The sequence below is a fragment of the Centroberyx gerrardi genome, chromosome 20, assembly GCF_048128805.1.
Source record: "Centroberyx gerrardi isolate f3 chromosome 20, fCenGer3.hap1.cur.20231027, whole genome shotgun sequence".
In the NCBI taxonomy this organism is placed as follows: Eukaryota; Metazoa; Chordata; class Actinopteri; order Beryciformes; family Berycidae; genus Centroberyx; species Centroberyx gerrardi.
The window spans coordinates 6,926,034-6,947,457 of record NC_136016.1 but is presented as its reverse complement, the minus strand read 5'-3'; the positions used below and the strand labels follow the sequence as shown (position 1 = coordinate 6,947,457).

Below are 21,424 nucleotides of genomic sequence, written 5' to 3'. Positions count from 1 at the left end.
AAGAAATTGAAAGATATGTATCGCAGTCATAGCTGAAGGCTTGCTACTATCAAAGCAACAACACATTGTTGTACAGCAGTGCTTTAGTAGGTTAAAGGGAGTGAGTCTGCAGCCACACAAAGGGCCCAAGTGCATTATGTATACCAGTAAACTGCATAGTGCCATCAAGACCAAAACATACAAAAGTGGTCAGTGCTTACTCCTGCACAGTTAAATTGTCTGTATGGTCCAGTTACTCAAAAAAAAGATGTAGTTTTACCATCACAATGAAACACTAAATGCATGCACGCGCACACACATACATGCATGAATACACAGTATACACTCTTGCATTTAGTCTCGCACATGCATGTACAGACGCACACATTCAGAACTACAGACAGACACACACACACTCAGAAACACTCACCTGCCTCTGTTATATCATGTGATTCTTAAAGGGAGGTGTTAGTCTTTAGTTTTTGCAGTGGCAGGTGGGCTGGCTCATTCCAGCAGGTGACTGTTTTGCCACTGTGCAGCCCTTGGAGAGCCTTCCACTCAGGTAAAGACATTCCATTTATTCATTACTCATTTTCCAATTTATCCGTAACACCTGCTTCTATTGCCTTTGAAAACCAAGCACTTGTGCATATTATAATTTGCAAGGTCAAGCTATTGAAGTTAATGTCAAATACGAGGAAAGATCAAACAAGAAGATCTGAAATATGCATAGTATATGAGGGAGGTATCGTATATATGTACTGTATGTGTTGTGAAACATTTTTTGGTCTTACACAAGGGTTTAGATAGTAAAAAAGAGTAGTCATATGTATGTTACTATGCACTGAGAATAAATACTCTGGAAAATAGTGTAAGTATTAACTGTGTGTTGATAAAAGTGCATTCAAGAATATGGACTAACTAACAGTAAACTCCATATTCCTTTACAAAGTCAGTGAGGGGTTGCTGGGTGTTTTGAGACAGGTTGTCATGCTGAAGTGAAAAATCTGAGGCAACCTATAAGTAAAGTTGTGGACAACAGAACAATTGGTAATCTGAGATACAGTATAGGGCAGCAGCAACACAATGCCTGAATGGTTTTACAAAAGCAGTAACAATGAAGATGTGGTCAAGGTGATAAGTAGAGTTTGTGATCAGGTTTCACCGTGAAATCTGATTGAATTTAGAATCATGACACAGCAAAAGATTAGCACTGCACATATCATAAAGAACCTGTATTTGTATTTGTATTGTATTTGTAAAAAATATATAATATATGTAATAAATCCAGACAAGAGTAATATCTGGCCAATGGTGTGAAGAGGAGCAGTGTAATAAGGGAGAGCACAGTGTGCATGTCTGAGGTGACATCACTGCTGACAGAGCAGGAAAGACTCTGTTTCATAAATATGCGTCTATTGATCTTTCAAACAGTGCACCACAGACAAATAAGGATTGTAGGATTGTGAAGGTCAAGCTGCTCCTCAAGAAAATTATACAATAACGGTTACCAGTCCTGTGTCAAGGCTTGACATCATTTTAAGATGGTAAGCTCGCTGCTATAAGATAAAATGACTCATCTCAATCCAGTGGCACAGTGACAAGGATAGGCCCAACATAGAGAGGAGTTTCTTTATACACTGAGGAACAGTCATACTGACATAGACATTATGTCCGGTGGAGGTAACCACATGTTCCTACCAGACGTTTAATGAAGGCCATGCAGCTTCCCAACATTAAGCAATTTCTGATGAAGCAAAACCAAACACAGGTGCTTTGGTCTACTAGGCACTTTGAAGCTTGGGTAAACCATTAGCCTTTATAATACAAAAAAAAAAAAGCCGGAACTCCTGACCTGATACTGCAAAAAAAAATATCCATCTTAACAAGTCATTTAGTCTTAAAATCTTAATTCTCTTAAAACAAGTGACAAACTCTGCCAATGGTTTAAGATCATTTCTTGATTCCAATGCAATTCAATTTATCAAGAATTTTCATAAATCAAGGGTCATTTTCTTGATACTAGTGAAGTGACCTGCCTTATTCTACCATTTTTCAATGAATGTCACACCATGGATTTGGGAACAAGTGGAATAATCTCACCCCACTGTCAGAATTGTTCAGACGTTTTGAGAAAAATTAGATTTTAAGAATGAGTAAGAGACTGAAGGACTACTTTCTGCAGCGTAGTGGTTCTGAAGGTCAGCAGGGGTGAGAGAGCGCCCAGGGCTGAGCTGAGACTGGCCACCCGTGTATATGGTTCTATTCCAGTGAACCACAGATGGGTGGCACAATGTCATTTGCAGTAAGTGAGCATGTAATGGAGTTGTAAGGGCCCCAAGCAGTAGAGGAAATAAGCCAATTGCCCAAGTTGTTTCCAGAGTTCATCTCTTGATTCCTATTATCATGAAGCGCAGTGGGTGACTAACCCTATTTCTAACTTTTGAATACAAGAAACACGCAAAAAAAAAAAAAAAGGTATCAGTGCTAAAGAAGAAGTAGATTTCTATTCTTTTTTTTTCTCTGAGTTTACTGGGAGCTTTGTGCTAAAGGGCATGGTCTGCTTTGGTTGTAAGTGGTTGTTCAGTGCGGTATCTTGTTTTGTACACAGTGCTGCTTGTTTCAAGTCATAAGCTCTACAAATGGGCAGAGTGAATATGGAGAGAACAGCTCAACCTAGTGGGTCAACACAACAGAGGGAACCATGAGGGCCGTCTGCTGCAACAGCAAGGGGGAAATTATGGCTCTGTGGAGGGGAGGACACTGTTTCAGTTGTGACTAATGAGAAAATGGGTGAAATCATATGCCTTAATAAAAATGATAATGACTTAATTACTGCTGCTTTTTGATGAAAACGTAATGCGCTTAATAATTGTGACGGCAGTTTGCATAATTTCCAGGAAAAATGCCATACACTGTAGATTGCGTTTGGTGGAAATTCCCATTCAGTATTATGAACTACTGTGCAGTAATTAATGTTCGATTCTGATTAAAAAGGTGGTACAATATACTACCATTTTAAGATCTATTTAGGGAAACATTACCAGCACCTTGTTATGCTTTTATGAAGGCCTGACCCTCCAGATACTTTCACGCTCAAAATCTCTCCAAGAACAGTTATATCAAGTTAAAATCTTGGAAGAGAAACTGTAGGATTAATGGTGTCTTTGAAGTTGTGTTTATGAGACACGGTGAGCCAACCACATGAGACAAGATATAATTATGCCCATAGTGCAATGCATTATACGTCTCCGAGTTCTCCTAATTAACTCGTCTGCCCATGTTAAGATACTTGAAGGGCTCGGTGTATTTTATTTTTACTTTCTTTGTTGGAGTGACAATATCCATATTGACTGCCTGAGCATGTATCTTCATTATGTTAAGTTGTTAAGCCTGACTTTGCAATGCAGGAAGATATAATTAAGGCTCTGAACACAGTAGGACTACTGTGGTACTTTGAGGACAGTAGCCCCAACATTTAATTAAAATACTGCATGAGTAAATTATATCCATAAAACACTCTTAATTGTATAATCTACTAAATCAAGTTATTGTATTTACGACTCTTCATATCATGTGTTTTAGTTATATTGGCAGTTTTTCACTTCTTTCAATGAATATCTTTTATCCTTTTTCTTTACTGTACTCAAACCAAGATTTACAGCACTTGTTCAGACTTATATGAGCAGTGAAATCCAATCATTGTGGAATTATACAACAATAACACTAAATCTCATTGTCATATTGTAACATAAACAGCACAGCACTGGAGGAATCTGACTGCTGAAATGGCTCTAAAACAATTGTTTGACATACAAGGATATAGTCCCATTGAGGCTGCAGCATAGCATAGCAAACTAAAACTGAAATAACACTGTATTTCCCCAAAAATCTTGTTTATACTTTATATTTGCAGGGCAGTTTTGGGCATCGATTCCAGATTGATGGCCTTTGAACGCTGCAGTAACTGGATCTATATTCATTAACATCTTTTCATGTTCCAGTATAAATGGTGCTTCTTTCTGCTTTTGTTGATATCAGGCTATTTAGGCAGGGATTATGGGAAGTTGATAGGACATTATTTCTATGACCTCATGGAGTGAGTTCCACACTCTGGCAATGGGGACGCTAGTTGTAGCCAGGAGGAAGCGGAGTCTGTGACCGGAGCCCAGTTCACTCAGTCAGATAGCGGTGATTCAAACCCCATTTGTTTTGGGCGTAGAGGATGCTCTCAGTGGTTTGGCTGTGATTGATCCTTCCTCTGCCCGTGATCGCACCATGACACTGTTCCAGTTTCCACATTCATTTTTCCCCTGCTAACTTAGACCAGTTCAGTCCTGTGGCGCTTCCTTTATTGGCCCTCTGACAACTCTTTGGACTCCACCCAGAAAAAAAAAGGTCTTGGGCCATTGCTTTGGACAACAGCAAACCTCTGCATGGAAACATTATTGTATGTTTACAAAGAGTTCAACGTTACTGGGGCAAAGGCATCCTACTGTGGTACAACAACAGACCGCCTCTCACTAAACAGATATTGAAATAGGAATTAAACTGCAAAATGCCTACTGTACCTGCACTGTTTGTTGCACAATTTAAGCTTTAACAAATACAATTACAAAATAGCTTCATAAGGCGAACTACAGCATTTTAGTTACTTTGATCAACTAATAAGTGTAGTGTAATATGTGTTGACTAAACAGAGGAAATCAAACTTTTTACATGCACTGCAGCCTCAGTGTCACTTTACCTTTACAAAAGGAATTACTTGTCTATCTATGTGGACTACTCTGTGAACAGCACTTTAGGTGACCTTGGTTTGTTCTGCATAATAGAACTACATGATACTTCCAAGTTGCTTTGGACAATACAAAATAGCAGTCCAAGCATGGTCTGTTGCGATGGGTTTTGCATCTCTAGGCAACTGCCCCATTATGATTAAATGTATTGACACAGTGCAAAGAGGCAGGAAAAAGAGAATCATACATGGTAAACATTCCCAGATTGGTATCTTAAAAATAGACCTTGAGAGCAGTCAAAGTACACAAAAAAAAAACCTAAATGGGAGACAAAATATGAAAGAAAACACGTGAATGAAATTATGAGGATAACCCGCAATGGAAAAAAAAAGCAGGCAACATTCAGGCAAGACTCTCTCTTTCCCTTGTCAGCGTTCTTTTGCCTTGTCTTGCTGTTCTTGTTGTCAACAAAGTTCTCCCCGTAATGTATTTGTATTAGATGTTACAGCAGGGTGGTGAGCAGAGGTTGGAGATTTCCAGTGATCAGCCAATCTTTTTGATACACGGAAGACTCCGTTGTTAATTATTTCCTCCAACAATAACGGCTGGAAAAAAAAGGCGGAAAGTGGGCAAGCCTGGTTTAGGTGAATGGAGGGTCATGTGGCCCATCTTCTGTATGAGAGCATCACATGGAATACCCGTTTTGGAATATTTTGAATGATCTTTGTAGAAGTGGCGGTGACAGGTCGCTAAACTAAACAGACTTTAAAAAAGACATTTTATAACCACTTGACTATTTTCCGTATATATTGGCAAGATTTTTATCATCTCTACTACTAATTTGGTCTCAAGCTTCCTTTTCCAACTGTGGAAACACATTCAGTCAAGGGTGAAACAGGAGCTCAGTGGAAGTAGCATCACTGCAGCAGTACTGTACCTCACATGACCCCATCAGCTCTACTCTTATTCTATGCACTCTATTCTTATTCTTGTCTTATTACACAATTCTGTGAATGGATTCCCTGTCAAGTGAATAAAGTGTGTGTGCGTGTGTGTGTGTGTGTGTGTGTGTGTGTGTGTGTGTGTGTGATATAAAAAAAGATATATATGGAGTTTTTCCACAATGATCTTCTAAATTGGTGTGCGGGAGCCTAATCTTGGCTATGATGAAATCAGGATTTCCATTTCCAATGCAAAGCTTTGTAATACAATCACAATGGCAGTTTGACTTTTGGACCCCTAACGCCTCATTTGGGTCAGAGATCAGACAGCTTTTAGTTGCTGTTTGGTCTACCACTGATAGTGCCCTCTGTCTGCTCCTGTTATCATGACCTGCATTAGTCTAATGATCCTCTCCCAGAGAACTTTGTGGGTCAGTTGAACTACAAAGCAACAATCTCAGCAGCTCTCATTCAAAATTGACCAATGCTGTTTTTCATTCCAGCCATCTAATCAGGGATTCATTTACACCTGGGATTCCAGGTGATTGCAAGTAACTGCAATTAATTACCTGGTAGGATAAAAAAAATTGCAGTACTCTGGGTCCTTGGGACCAGTATTGAGAACCACTGGCCATCAGAAAGCCTAGGAAGTGTGTGTCAAGATCAGAATACTTTCATTGTTTCAATGTAATGGGTCAACTCTTCTTTATCAAATACACCAAATCCAAATCTCTGAACTAAAAGTTCCTATTACTGAGTAATAAGTGATGTGGGTGTGGCCTGCAGTGTTCCGTCTTATTCTCTAAATTTCTTCTATGTAGACAATTAAATTACAATTTTCATTGTTGCCTCTTACAGTAATGACCCCAAGTTAATGTGTGATATTTGCCATGTTACACTGATGATGAAAAAATAACGAAACATTGTTGTTCGCTATCTTCCCCGCAGACTTTGCAAGATGTGCAAACAGTATACCTCTGTGAGCCCCTCCGACAACACCACAGCCTTGAGTGTAAGGACTGAGAATGGCAACCAACAGAAGAAGCACCGCTACATGCGCAAAGAGGGCAACTGCAACGTGGTGTTCCGCCACGTCCCAGAGGAGTGGCTCCTTTTTGTGACGGACATCTTCACCACCTTGGTGGAGATCAGGTGGAGGGTCATGTTCCTGATCTTCGCCCTTTCGTACATTCTGTCCTGGCTCTTCTTTGGCATCCTCTTCTGGGTCATCGCTCTCGCCAATGGTGACATCAAGGACCACACGAACGACCCCTGTGTGTATGAGGTGCGCAGCTTCACGGCCGCCTTCCTCTTCTCACTTGAAACTCAAACCACCATTGGCTACGGCTTCAGAGGAATGTCAGAGAACTGCATGGTGGCCATTATCGTTGTCACCATCCAAGACGTCATCAGCTGCTTTATTGACACCTTCGTCATTGGGATTGTTGTTGCCAAAATGGCCTCGGCCAGAAAGAGGGCGCAGACGGTGGGTTTCAGCAACTGCGCCGTCATCAACCTCCGCGACGGTTTCCTGTGTCTCTCCTGGCGGGTCGGGGACTTCCGCAGGCACCACATGGTGGAGGGGACAGCCCGCGCTCAGATAGTCCGCTCCACCGTGCACACCACAGGGAAAATGGACGTGACCTACCAAGACCTGGTCATCCAGCAGAGTGACGTCGTCCTGGTCACGCCTACCACCATCTTCCACAGGATTGCACCCGGCAGCCCTCTGTACACGATGGGCCTGGAGGACCTGCGGAAGGATAACTTTGAGCTGGTGGTGTCGTTCACCTACACGGACGACTCCACCGGCATGCTGCACCAGACGCGTACCTCGTACACGCCGGACGAGATCCTCTGGGGTCAGCTGTTCCAGGAGATGATACGGGTCAGCAGGAGGCACTACAGGGTGGATTACATCATGTTCCATCACACCGCCAAGGTCCTGGTGCCGGAGGTCAGCGCTGAGGAGTTTGAACGCAAGAAGCAGCTGCGGCCCTCTCCGCGACATTCCCCGAGGCATTCTCCCAGATCTTCCCCGCGGCCCTCTCCGAAGTCTTCGCCAAGGCAAAATCATCACAAGCAACATCTGAAACCCCCGACAGTGACTGTGGAGCTTGTGAGTGACAACTCCCTCGAGGCGGAGGTTTCGACATCGAAAGTAGGCAATCGACATCAAGACACTTTGATGCCCCCGAATGACCTCACGAGTCTTAAAGATGAGCCATGATGATATTCACAGTGGCCGCTCAGAATAATAATGAGTTCATTGTCCTTGAACAACAGTCCAAGATACTGTGTAAGTAGAGGGAAAAAGTGAGGAAACTATCTCATTAAAGGTTATGTCAGTTGTTTAATTTTTTAGATACATTAACATGGAAAGAATACAAAACTACACTGTAGAAAGGCGCATTATTTGAAATGCAGATAATTTTCTCTGAATGCAGTCTTTATAAGTTTATTGTATAAATAGATTCATTTGAAGGCTTGAGCCAGTTGGTTAAAAGACAATAATGCTGTATCTTTAAGTGGGGAAGACTGTTATTTTGTTTTTGTATTCTATTTAATATATAAAATGAAATACAAGCAAAACAAAACTCATAATGATTTTCCACATGTTGGAATCAACTGTATGTAAAATAGAGTACATTGCTGTATGGTTCTATTTTTTTTTTCTTTGCTTTGTTGAACATTGTGAATATTGACAGTTTGCTCAGTGTGTATTGTATTTTTTTTAATCCATACATTTTATCCTTCCTCTATGATAAATGCTTTTCATCCACTATCATAACTGGACATTTTGATAGTGAAGGGGTTCTTTGCTTGGAGAGTTTGGCCCAAAATCTAACCACTCTTAATGGTAAATAAATAGGAGTCATAGGGGCAACTCAAATACTGTCTTATTTTGGGCAAAAACATCCTTATTTTGCATGAAACAAGATTAAAATGTTTTGGCTGTAAATATTGGAACACACTGCAGTTGCCTTTTACAACTCTCATTTAGTGTTTATGGTGGTAAAATCCCATTTGTATGGCAATTACCTGAAAGCCAAGCCATGCAATCCCAATCTGTCTCATCTCACACAAAAATAAAATAACTTCTATAAATCACTGTGTGATGAAGCCTGTTTATTGTCTTAGATTTCTGTGAATGAAAAATCATTAATGACATGTTACATCCTTGAATATTATATCATAAAAACCTGCAATGAAACACATGAATAGTAGGGTCTATTGTAACAAACAGTATATGACAATTCTGATGTTATTACAGGCCAACAACATCTTTATTATAATCACACTTTCCTTGACAACGTTTCAAATTGTTTTACAATATAAAATATCAAAACAATATTGCTTCTAATACAATAACAACATCAACAAATAAAATTATTCTTAAATGTCTGGTATGCCTCTTCCCCTCCTCTAATAAACCAAATAATGGGGATTGTGTCCACGCTGTCATAGAAAGATCATGTTTCTTGTCTAAGAACAAAAGCTCTGACCGGGAATGTCACTTTGATGTCAAGTAAACAGACGCTGCCTTAGCATGTGCTACTGTGTTGCTTTGATTTGCACGGCTGTGTAATTCCATTAAAACCATGTAATCTTCTCATCTAAACAAAATGGATCAATCAGAACCTTGTGATATATTTCAGGCACCAGTTTGCAAGGTGGAACACATCACACCTTGTTTAACAGAGAGATACAGACAGGTTTTGACTTGCTGTAAAAGGTCATGCTGTTATTCTTATTCTAATACATCCATCCTCATACATCCAGCCTTTTAGCTGACTCTGGCATATTTACAGTAGTGTTTATTGATAGCCTATGCACCGTCCCTGTCAAATAAACTGAATAAATAAATAAAATGAATAAATCCACCCAGCCATCCATTACTGAGCCGCTTATCTGGGTCAGTGTCACCCTGTCCTTTTCCTCCAGCTTCTCCTCCCAGGCATGCTGGGAGATGCCCTCCAAATCTTGTGACCACAGGTGAGAACTGGAATGAAGATTGATCAGCACCTCAAGAGCTTTGCTTTGTGGCTCAGCTCTCTGTTTACCACCACAGTATGGCACCTATCTTATGGTCAATCTAATGATCCCTTTTACCCTCACTCGTGAATAAAACCGCTCGATACCTGAACTCCTCCACTTGAGCCAGATGGTCAGTCCCCACCTGAATGGGACAAGACACCTTGCCCTCACCCTGACTGCATCACACTTGGCAGCAAACCATTCTAATGCACGTCAAAGATCACTGTCCACTGAAGCTAAAAGGATGACATCATCTGCAAACAGCAAAGATCCCTCCCTAATGTCACCAAGCTGGATACTCTCCAGATCTGGGCTGCTTCTTGACATCATGTCCATGAAAATGACAAGGTGCATTGTTATCTGTAATCTGATGCCCACCTTGCCACCTTTTCCAGGAAGGCTGAGCAGCGTGACCCCTTGACAGCTGGAACACATCCTCCAGTACCCTTTTTGAGGACCACAACTCTGGTACTGTTCCCGAAATCCACGTGATATTGAAAAGGCGTGTCACCCACAACACCCTAATAATGTCAAGAACCTTGAGCATATCAGGACGAAATCTTGTTCACGTCTGGTGCCTCCATGCAGGCACCGACCGACCACCTTTTGGCCACAGCTCCCAGCAGCTGCTTTTGAACAAGGTCAATTCTGACTGAAAACTGCAGTCTGTCTGAGTTTGGTTTGTTTTAGAGGGGTCTGAGTTCATTTGGCGTGTTCACAAATGCACAGAAAATTGCTGAGTCATTGGACTGAGTCCACTTGAGAGGTTGAAAAGGACTAAGTGTGAAAACACCCTAAGATGGCCTGTAATTGACATGATTAATAATAAAGTCACATTTTCACAATAGAGACGAGGCAGCTAGCTAATCAGAGCAGATGTCAAACAGAAATGTCTAGTGAAGAGGTAATATATTATGATGCAAAATACTATAATAATGTTGTTTTGTCATTTGCTTTTTGGCTTGAGAATGAAATGTTTTGTGATGGCGTTCTGTCACTCATAGCACTGTCCTCCATAGTTGAGCAGTTGAAAATACCAGTAGGTGGGGTGGGGGGACTGGGAGTGTCTTGAAACTCCAATGGGTGGAGGTTTTGTTCCAAAACAGGCTAGTGAGTTTTGAAAGCCAGAAATCTCAGTACTTGGTGAAGTAATTGTTGAGTCATTGGTATTCATTAACAACTCTATCAACACCCATGGATAGGCTATATTATGGTCATTTGTGCTATGGGACAGTAAAAAATCTCAATTATTGCATTTATTGCACCTTTAAAAGGTGATGTCATTAATACTGTAATTCTTATTATTAATCTAACCCTTAATATTAATCTTATCGATGTTTTTGCCACAATGATATCACTGTTTGTCTTCTACATTAAAAGCACACATGGCCAACAACCTTCTATCTTCTGCTGCTGTCTGATGCTTGCATGCGGGGAGCATCACTGAGCAACGTGTGGGGGGCAATCACTGGTTAATTTCAGTCTCCAGCTCTCCACCTTGTGGTCCACACGCAGCACTGGCCGCTGCATGCATTGCTCTCCCTCTTGCTGTAAATTGGGCATGGAAAGCAAACACACAGTGCGCACAGTTCACTGACACAGGTGGTTTGGACTAAATATATGTGCTACTATAAATAGCGGTTACTAAAATAAAGCAAAAAGAAACAAGAAAAAAAGGACAGTTTAAAAGCTTTTTGAAATTGATGTAGCTGTGGGTTAATGTTTATCATTAATTAGTAAGCAGTAAGAATCATTTAGTCTTGCACCAAGGCATCCCGCTGAAACTGCTGCTGAACACAACTAAAGCCTGACCTAAAATTATAGGGCAACAGATGCATAGTCTAAACATCCTAAGCAACTTGATAGCTTAGTGGAGAAAGACAGTCATATCATAATACAGGCATGTAGGCCTTTATTGAGTGAGTCATTCTTTCCGACAGAACACATTTTCCATACAGACATTAAAAAATAAGATCTATAAAAACAACAGTTATTATAACCTATTCTAAAACGGGTAACGTCGCTGAGTGGGACGGGCAGCTTTATTGCACAGTAACTGCGGTCAGCAGCAGGTGGGGACGGGCGACATAATCCACCTTCTCGGAAGATTTTAATATGTGCATGTTTGGAGTTAAAATAAGTTTCTGCTTGCATCTTCGGGGATGGAAACAGATTGTTTTGCGTTTAAGGAGTCTCCAGTGCGTAACATCCCGCAGTGTGTCCTAGTTTTGGCAGTTAAAGGTATAAAGTAAAAGTTTTATCTTAAGGTTTACAATGGGGATTTTTAGTTCGGGTCGGGGATGTAGCAGAGGATAAACCACCTAAATTCACTTTGCCCACATTTTTTGGATTTTGATTTTTCTGATGTATATTTACACTATATATCCTAAGTAGTAGCCTACTAATATCAAAATGATGTATGCTATATTAGGAGAGGGTCTTTTAAGGGGGAAAGCATAAATTAATGCATTTCTGATCATGTAGCCTAATTGATTTTTGTTTATATGTTTGCCTGATGATGATTACAGGCTGGAGTTCACAGTTTACCCTCCTTTTTATTCACCCCTACATCACCGATTAGGATTAAACATGTCACGGGCCAATTAATTTCAAATTGCTCTGCATTAACATCATGTTGTGTCCTACTCGCATCAGCACACCCGGTTATTAACATTACACACGATTTCACCAAACATAGTGTATTTGCGCCTTTCGCCAGTGCGCTTCCTCTCCATCTCTCCATTGGTTGGGCACAGAGCAGCTAGAGGGCGGTCCGTGCCGGTATATGCTATTTAAATTGCTTTGGGGGATCTCTCCGCAAAGCACATTACCAAGACCAGTCATTCAGAGACATGAGGGAGTTTCACACTTGATCTTGTTCAACCTAAATAAATAAGAACCCGTGGAAACAACGCCGAGGATAGCAGAGGCCAAAACTTCTGGAATATATTTCACCAAGCCGATCCCAACCGGTCCACAAATGAGCAGCAGGTAGACTAAACATGAATTTTAAGGAACTTCTTAGAGCCTAGTCCTATTATGCTTTCACACGGGATGTGATGCCCTAATATTGATGCATGCAGGGGGTGTTGTAGAAGAGCAAACACACAATACTAGCATACCGGTAATATATGCTATCTAACAAAACGAGTGTTCCGGGGTAGCGCATGCTGTGCGTAACTGAATGGATGCATTGCTGAAATAGTTGACATAGCCTTACATATATCAAAATAATTACCTTGTAGCCATAAAACAATCGTTTACATTCAGCTTTGATGATCTGCAGTTCAGGTCTGGACTTCACTCGAGTTTTAAAAAGTAAACAAGGAGGCTTCAACATGTGGATTCCTGGACTTTTACGCACGACTTTTGCTGACATAACTGTCAAAAGACCCGCCAAAAGTTAGAATTTATTAGGTCATACTTGATCTCGCTTCTTATTTTCGACCAAAAGTAATTTCCAGTGGCATGTGTTACAGAATGGAACGTGCTATGTCTTTGAGGGGTGTGTGGATGATTGCATCAGAAGTCAGTTCCCTTTTTCCCCGCACCTGTTAACATTTGTCGCTGGCATTTGCTGCATTCTGAGTGCAGCTCGGAGTTTCCCGTCTCAGAGTCATGGAGCTATTATGGTTTAATGTTACAATCTACGCTACTAAGTTTTATGTTGTTGTTATTATTATTAGGCTATTATTATTATTAGTAGTATTGTTGTTGTTATTTTAATTGTCATCATCATCATCACTACTACTTCTACTACTACTTATTATTATTATTATTATTATTATTATTATTATTATTATTATTTATTTCCACCCCTATATGATTTGAGTTTTTCACTCAAAACCTGATGACCCATGGAGCTGACAATTTGTCTGCATCTAATTAAGCTTTCTAACGCAAGAATATCGAATGTAACATTTATTAATTAATTTTCTACCTCTGTCCCCTTTCAGTAAAACTAATTACCAGTGTTGTAAAATATCCGTCATAAAACAATGAGAAAACAAAAAGAGCAAGATGCAGTTACCTTTGATTGGCATAACTCCAATTACAATCAAATCTGTTTACCAGTTGAGGAAAGATTAGTGCTTAACAAAGTATAGCATCATGACAGATTACTGTCAACAATGCATGCAAATTAGTTCCTAGTTTGATGACATAGCTGCTCTCCAACTCAATTAACACAATTGTTCCATTTGATGTTAAATTTAGAAATAAAAGGCACATAGACATAGTGCCTGAACCATTTTACTGTCCATCTTTAGTAGAAGCGAAAAAATGACTTCCAGCACACATCAGAGAAATGTTTGCTGAAGTAATTTTATTTGGGTGTTTGATATGTTCCTCCAGGCGTGAACAACAATCATCTAATTTTCCCTGCCGACTCATGCTCCTTCTCATCTTGAACTCTCATGCCTCACAAAACTCTAAGATCAAAAAGAGTCTGTGAGGCAGGTCACTTTAGAGCTCGTTGCTAGGACAGCCAGGTCTAGGACGAGTACAACAGACACAGGGCTTTAATGAGTCGTGCTTTAGTTGTGCCAGGAGAATCCTCACAGGACAGCCATTATGCAGCAGAGAAAAGATGAAATCCCTGAGGTCTCTCTGTGAGTCAACAAGCTGCGTGCATCTCTTCTGCACACCTAAAGAGAAAGCCCACACTTTTCATTTAAAGCTTGTTAAAAATAACAGGTAAACTATACTGACTTTATTACATATAGCTCACCGCTCTTGGCAAAATGAAAGTTGAAAGAGAAAGTGATATGTGTGTCATGCGGATTCTCCATAACAATCGGCTCATAAAAATCACCTCATACGTTTATAGAAGGTGGGTGACGATGGACAAAACAACCACTCGAGTATTAACTTACACTGTCAGGCAAAACATGTTCCATCTTTCTTGATTTGAGGAAGGCACTATATGCGAAAATGGGCATTAATAATGCACCAGTGAACAATGAGGCAGGAGGGTGCATGTGATGTGATGAACAAGCTGATGTGACAATTATGCTTTCCTGATTGGACGTTGCTTTGGTTGATTATCAAATCATGTGACATACGTATGCGTTTTCTGTTCTTTGGTTACAGTGTGTTATTCAAAAGATGACGCGGTTAGAAAAATGATGTGTGTATCTGAGCTTTCTCAGTGTAAGTTTTTAATTTGATCCAACAGCAGTGCAAAATCTGAAAAAGTCCAAGCAAATAGTTCGTGGGATCCCATAGAAACACCGTAACCCACAATCCAACGAGAAATGATCAAGTCAGCGTAGTGCAGCCAAGAAAAACAAGTCTATTTGACCAATAATGGGACCTGAGTCCAATTACACCATGACCTCTCTCAGTGAAAGTAGAAAAGTCAGAGTAGGGTTAAATAGCACTGTTGTTGTTTGTCATAACTGAATGAAATATTGTTGGCACCAGAAGACGTGCTTTTCTTGTCCTTGGGTATAAAGTTTTTGATGGCTTTTCTCAGGCTGCACACATTGCTGAGTTAAGGGTGATGAAGTTATCATTTGTGACAGGTCGTAGTATAGTTCATGTTCAGCAAGTTGATACTTAATTGTTGATCCATGTAATGATTATTTCTTCATTAACAGCCCTCATGATTTTATAAGGTGTTTATTCATCTAGTTTATCTGGAATGATGCATGTCTAACAGATGTCTTCTCTCTCTCTGTTTCCTATAGCACATGTCATTGATGAGGTCCAAGCAGCTGATAAAAGAGGAGTGACCAGTTCATCCTCAGCCCTGCAGACCTCTCCTTGGTTGCAGTCACTCTAGGGGCCAGCGAGGCCGAAGAGGCGCCCCCTCAGTCCGCCTCACTATATCACCATTTCCTGTTTTAGTTGGTCCCCCAGAAGTGTTTCAAAACTGTTTCTCCAACGCTTCTTCCAGAAACTCAGACTGTTTTCCAAAGCAGAAGCAGCACAGCCCTCCCAGACAGAGGTGATGGGAAGTGTGCGAGCCAACCGTTATAGCATTGTGTCATCAGAGGAGGACGGCATGAAGCTTGCCACTATGGCAGTACCCAACGGCTACGGGAATGGCAAGGGCAAGGTGCACACAAGGCACCAACCTCAAAGCAGATTTGTGAAGAAGGATGGTCACTGCAACGTGCAGTTTATCAACGTGAGCGAGAAGGGCCAGCGTTACCTGGCCGACATCTTCACCACATGCGTGGACATCCGCTGGAGATGGATGTTCGTCATCTTCTGCCTCGCCTTTCTCCTATCATGGCTTTTCTTCGGTTGTGTCTTCTGGCTGGTGGCCATCTTCCACGGGGACTTAGAAAATGACGCCCAGAGGTGCGTCTCCAATGTGAGCAGCTTCACCGCTGCCTTCCTTTTCTCCATTGAGACTCAGACCACAATTGGCTACGGCTACAGATACGTGACCGACGAGTGCCCGGTTGCTGTTTTCATGGTGGTCTTCCAAAGCATCGTGGGCTGCATTATCGACGCCTTCATCATCGGTGCCGTTATGGCAAAGATGGCAAAGCCCAAGAAGAGGAACGAAACTTTGGTTTTCAGTCATAACGCCACAGTGGCCATGAGAGACAACAAGCTCTGCCTGATGTGGCGCGTGGGCAACTTGAGGAAGAGCCACCTGGTGGAGGCGCATGTGCGGGCACAGCTTCTGAGGTCCCGGACCACGGCGGAGGGGGAGTTTATCCCCCTCGACCAGATGGACATAGATGTGGGCTTTGACAGCGGAGTTGACCGCATCTTCCTGGTCTCGCCCATCACCATCGTCCACGAGATCGACGAGGACAGTCCCTTCTATGACTTGAGTAAACAGGAGCTGGAGGGCTCCGAGTTTGAGATCGTGGTCATTCTGGAGGGCATGGTTGAGGCTACCGCCATGACCACGCAGTGCCGCAGCTCCTACCTGGCCAGCGAGATCCTTTGGGGCCACCGATTCGAGCCCGTGCTCTTCGAGGAGAAGAACTACTACAAGGTGGACTACTCTCGCTTCCATAAGACATACGAGGTGCCGAGCACCCCGCTGTGCAGTGCCAGAGACCTTGCGGAGAAAAAATACATCCTCTCAAACTCCAACTCCTTCTGCTATGAAAATGAGATGGCACTGGAGAACAAAGAGGACACGGACGAAGGGAACGGGGGTAGCGTCGGCCCCGACGGCACCCAGACAGACAATATCTCAGAGACTGAACACAGCCAAGCCACTGTACCTCTAGAGCCCCGGCCTCTGAGACGAGAATCAGAAATATGACTGTGTCGACGTCAGACCTCACATAACAGATTTTAAAATCACCTCCTGCTCTGAAAGGCACAATGAGCTGAGCTGGGCCTTGGGTAGAGGACAAGTTCAAGCTGACGGTACTGCTGTGGGAAGGGGCTAGGTTGAGGACTAGTATGTAAGAGTTATTTGAACTTCAATTACATACAGCATGACAAAACACAGCACTATGAAGCACGTGCATATTGAAGGAAGAATTCTCCATGAAGTCCCCACGAATGTGTGCTTAGTGTCTATTGACTGCAAGATAACATAAAGGAAGGGGTTGTCGAGATGACTTGAAAATTGCAGGCATGTCTCTGTTTCTCTGGCCAGCAAATTCTAAGAACAAGACGTATTAAGACTGGTGGTTTTTACACTTATATGTTCTCAAGTGCTGCTACACAATCTATCCTTAATGCACAGAAACTAGCAAAAATAGAAAAAAAAAAGAAAAGAAAAAACCCTTAAAGATGTTTTCTTTTTGACACTTTGCGCTTTCACATTGAGAACCAAAGACTTTTTCCTTGCTAATTTGCACATACGTTGGCGAATGTACTTCTAGTTCTTTCTAAAAATCAGGTAGAAAGTTTGTATACGACGGAGTTGAAATTAATCATGGACATTTTTTAGTCCAAGATTTGAGTTTTTTTTTAAGGCCACACAGAAATTTGCTTACTTTTTAAAACTACAGAGGTTTGAATACAGTCAAGGAAGTCAGGAATAAACGAGGTAGACACTATTGCGAACGTTCTAACGTTCTTGATGTAGTCTAAGAAAAGAAATGAAACTGCCATGCGAAGTAACAAAACAAAAGCTGAAAGCAAATTAATATATATAGATGCTCACTAACTTGCCTAGATATTTCCTAGTCTTGTCTCAGTGAAAACTTCCATACATGTCTGAAGCAAATAAGGTACAGCAGGTTTACCGTTCATGAGCTGGTCTCATAGCAGAAATTACACATCGAAAAAAGCCTAATTATCTTTTTTTTTCGAAACAAAAGAAGGTAATTGTAGCTCCACTGTGTATGGAAGGAAGTTCTAAAGACAATACAACACATTTTCACCAGCTTGTAGCGAACTTTGCAGAATGACAAAGCCTATTAGGAATAAACAGACTAACTGTATGACTTGAGAGCGCCTGTTCTTGTACTTTCTCCTTTTCAGTCACTGAGCTGAAGGACTGTTCATTGCTGGTCAAATTGATAGAAGCATGCCTGTTCATGTGAAGGAATTGAGCAGGGTAGTATTAATGGCATCAAAATGAAAGAGATGATTAATTTAAACCAAGAGGGGGGGTAATATGAGAATTTGAATGTTCTTAAAAGTGCTGCTATGATGTTGCATTTTATAGGGTTGACAACAAATGCCAAAGAGTATTATTATCATAGTTACGTGTTTCTTTAGGACATCACCTAATTAGATTGGTACAGACATGAGTAGAACGTTTAGACATTTTGAATTAAGCAGAAAAAGTTTTGTTTTCAAGAACGTGTGTACAGTTATCATTTACATTGATGATACTTATCCTGAGCCACTTCATCAAGCCTTAACAGAGTCACAAAGTGGAAAAGTGAAGATTTGTAACCACAATGGCACAGGTTATATGGGGCAGTAAACTAGCATCACATACTGCTTCATCGTCTGTAGTATTAGCTGAGCTAAACAATAGTCAGAGGTAGGCCTACTAATGTTTGGACAATTTGTAGGTGAAGCTCAAGAGAAGTGTAACCAGAAAAGTCAATATCCAAAGCCAAACCCATAGCGCAGGTTTTAAATTGTGAAGCAAATCATGAGAAAACTTCGAACTTCTTGTGCAAAGAAGATTAGGAAGTTTATCTCCTTTCTAATGTCTAATACAGTGTTATGAACGGAGATTCATTCAGATTTGACAGTTTCAGTAGTCTTTCACGATGCATCTTGAGGGCAATTTTGTAAATTGTCTCTTTTGCCAGGAGTTGAAATCGATGAGAAGTCTATTCATCAGTCTCTCTTAGGCGATGCTGCAAAAATATCAAGTCAAACCCATTATTCTCTCTGAGTAAAACAGTTGTACATTGTTGATGCAACTATCCCTTTTTGCTGTACATGCATGTATACTTGTATGCAGACTATGGATTGGCCTGCTTTATTATCAATACTACTCGATTTTTCACTCTCCATTTTAATGCTTTGTTTTACTTGGGAATGTAAGATTTGAAAAGCATAGTTCAAAGCCAAATGTACTGTAACCCTGGCATATGAAGGTGTACTGCACAAGAGTTTGCATCAAAACAAATTTATATCCTGTATCTTTTTTAAACAACGACGGAAGGCCTTTAGGCTACATAGTTCCTACATGTGTAAATACATCCCTCCCTGTTGCAGTTATTTTGTATCAGTCTTCCAAATGTACTGCAAAACCACGGAATGTACAGATTTTTGTATTAATAATATTATTGTTATTATTATTGTACATGCTATTATATGGTTCTTTTTTCAATAAAATGTCAATGGATTATCAGATGTACAGTATGTCTCTGAAGTAAGCGGAAGGAGCGGTTTCATTCTGAGCAAAGAAGTTGCTCAAAATGAAACCAATAACAGTGTGTTAGAATTATGGTATTATGCTCTTGAAATAGAATTATGACAGCTGTGTTCGAGCTCAAGGAGGAAAATGGCTCGTGAAGGAATTGGTTTATAAGAGAATCTGTCCATCGCTCTGAGAGAGTGTTAACAACACTCCAGCGATATGGAAAAAGAATGTTGGCAAAGGCCCAGCGGGCAGATGGAGCTGAATATGTGTTTAAGGGACGCTGTGGATGCGCGTCAGAGGCCTTACCAGCTACAGTGGCGGTTACGGCTGTGACACTGACCAGCCGCCCGCTCCTGCGTCCTTCTGCAGCGCAACAGGGATTAGCACCCTCTGTTTTCTCTCGCACTCTTGACACAAATTTTGCTCATCCTGCCTTCCATCTTCTGTCACTGTATCTGTCCACTGCTCCACTCTTGGAAGTAGGGTTAGACCGATATATCAGGCCGATACTGGTCTCTTATTGAATATCAGCCAGTCACGTCGTCCATTGCCAGTATGATGGAGGTTCCTCCCTGACCACAGCTGCATAAAAACACACATTTTACACATTTTATCTATTCATTTAATTGTTTAATTATGTTTTTTGCAAATTAATTCTTCATCTAAAGGCCAAATATATCGCAAAGTGTCACTGAATTGGTGTTATGGGCCCTACCTTAAAAAGAAACCCTAAATAATTTCATTAGTCTGGGTTTCAGTGGAGAGTTTTAGTGTCCCATGATGGTCTGCATGCTGTTTCAGAGGCTTTTCCACCCTGACAAGAAGAAAATTCTGGGGGAAACAGTGAATATGTGCAATTTCTTGGCATGAAAATGGTCAAATTTAAAGATTGGCGCAAAACACTGGCAAATGCAGTCTAAAAATATCAGTATTGGCCTTAAATAACCCATATCAGTTGAACCATACTTGGCAGTGCTATGCTATAGCTCTCACAATCAGATGTTTTATTCCAAGCCAAAGTCTATGTCTGTAGTCAAGTCCAGCTAAAACATATCTAACACAATCACACCTATGAGATTTATAGGCACCAAAAACTCATAAATTGCCCTCCTTGATGAAGACAGCTACTCACTAATCACTCATTTTAATAACATAACAGACTGATATTTCTTAACAGAACTCATTACACTGAGTACACTGCCTTTATCAACCAAATTGTACTTTGTGGTTAACAAATGAGGTATCCAAAATGAAATCCAGGAGTTTATCATAACTTATCCTCCCTTATCATTTCATAAGGAGAGTGTTTTTTTTGGTAGACAATGTGGAAATATTTTTACTAGGCATGACGGTAAGGCTTGCCTTTTCCTTCCACAACTCTACCTCTCCCCTTCTATTGTAGAGACACGATCGAGAAAAAAAACTGGACCTCAACCCAACTCCATGGAAAATTCCTTGGTTTACCATTAAGGGAGACTGACACTAATGTCAACTTCTGGAGTCAGAGCTCCGGAGTCAGAGCTACAAATGTGATATATGTGTGTGTACGCGTGTGTGTGTGTGTGCGTGTGTATGTCTATTCATCTGACATAAAGCAGTTACAGTATCTGAATCATCTTCATCTTTTTGGCACAGCAAGAGAGGGAAAATGAGTCAGAGTTGTTTCGGTTGCTTATTACAATCAGAATCTAATGTTTCATATTTCCTCAATGGAATATAACTCGAAATTACGCTGAATGTTTTGGAAAGCAATGGGCAGTGTAGCACGAGATTAAATAATGTGCATGAGCTCAGCATCTAGAAAATGAGGTCAGGTGACATAAAAAAAAAAAAACAATTCACTTTACAAAACAGAGAGTTTGCCTCAAACACAGAGGGTGGCACCAGTTTATCCCCCAGGGGCAACGCTGGTGGGAAAGTAAGGAGTTACTTTCCGGTCACACCATTTAATATTCCATTTATTTATTGAA

General features: G+C 40.9%; 2 protein-coding genes across 2 annotated transcripts; both read left to right on the top strand.

Annotated features, from left to right (window-relative positions):
* The first annotated feature begins 440 nt into the window (after positions 1–440).
* kcnj16a (potassium inwardly rectifying channel subfamily J member 16a) lies at positions 441–8,772 on the top strand. The gene is made up of 2 exons (XM_071907841.2): positions 441–541; positions 6,605–8,772. Exon 2 carries the CDS (start codon positions 6,615–6,617, stop codon positions 7,884–7,886), a length of 1,272 nt encoding a protein of 423 aa, XP_071763942.1. The 5' UTR covers positions 441–541; positions 6,605–6,614; the 3' UTR covers positions 7,887–8,772.
* A 6,875-nt stretch (positions 8,773–15,647) lies between these two features.
* kcnj2a (potassium inwardly rectifying channel subfamily J member 2a) lies at positions 15,648–17,285 on the top strand. The gene has a single exon (XM_071907680.2). The coding sequence runs from the start codon at positions 15,648–15,650 to the stop codon at positions 16,929–16,931; it is 1,284 nt and encodes a 427-aa protein (XP_071763781.1). The 3' UTR covers positions 16,932–17,285.
* Positions 17,286–21,424: the final 4,139 nt, after the last annotated feature.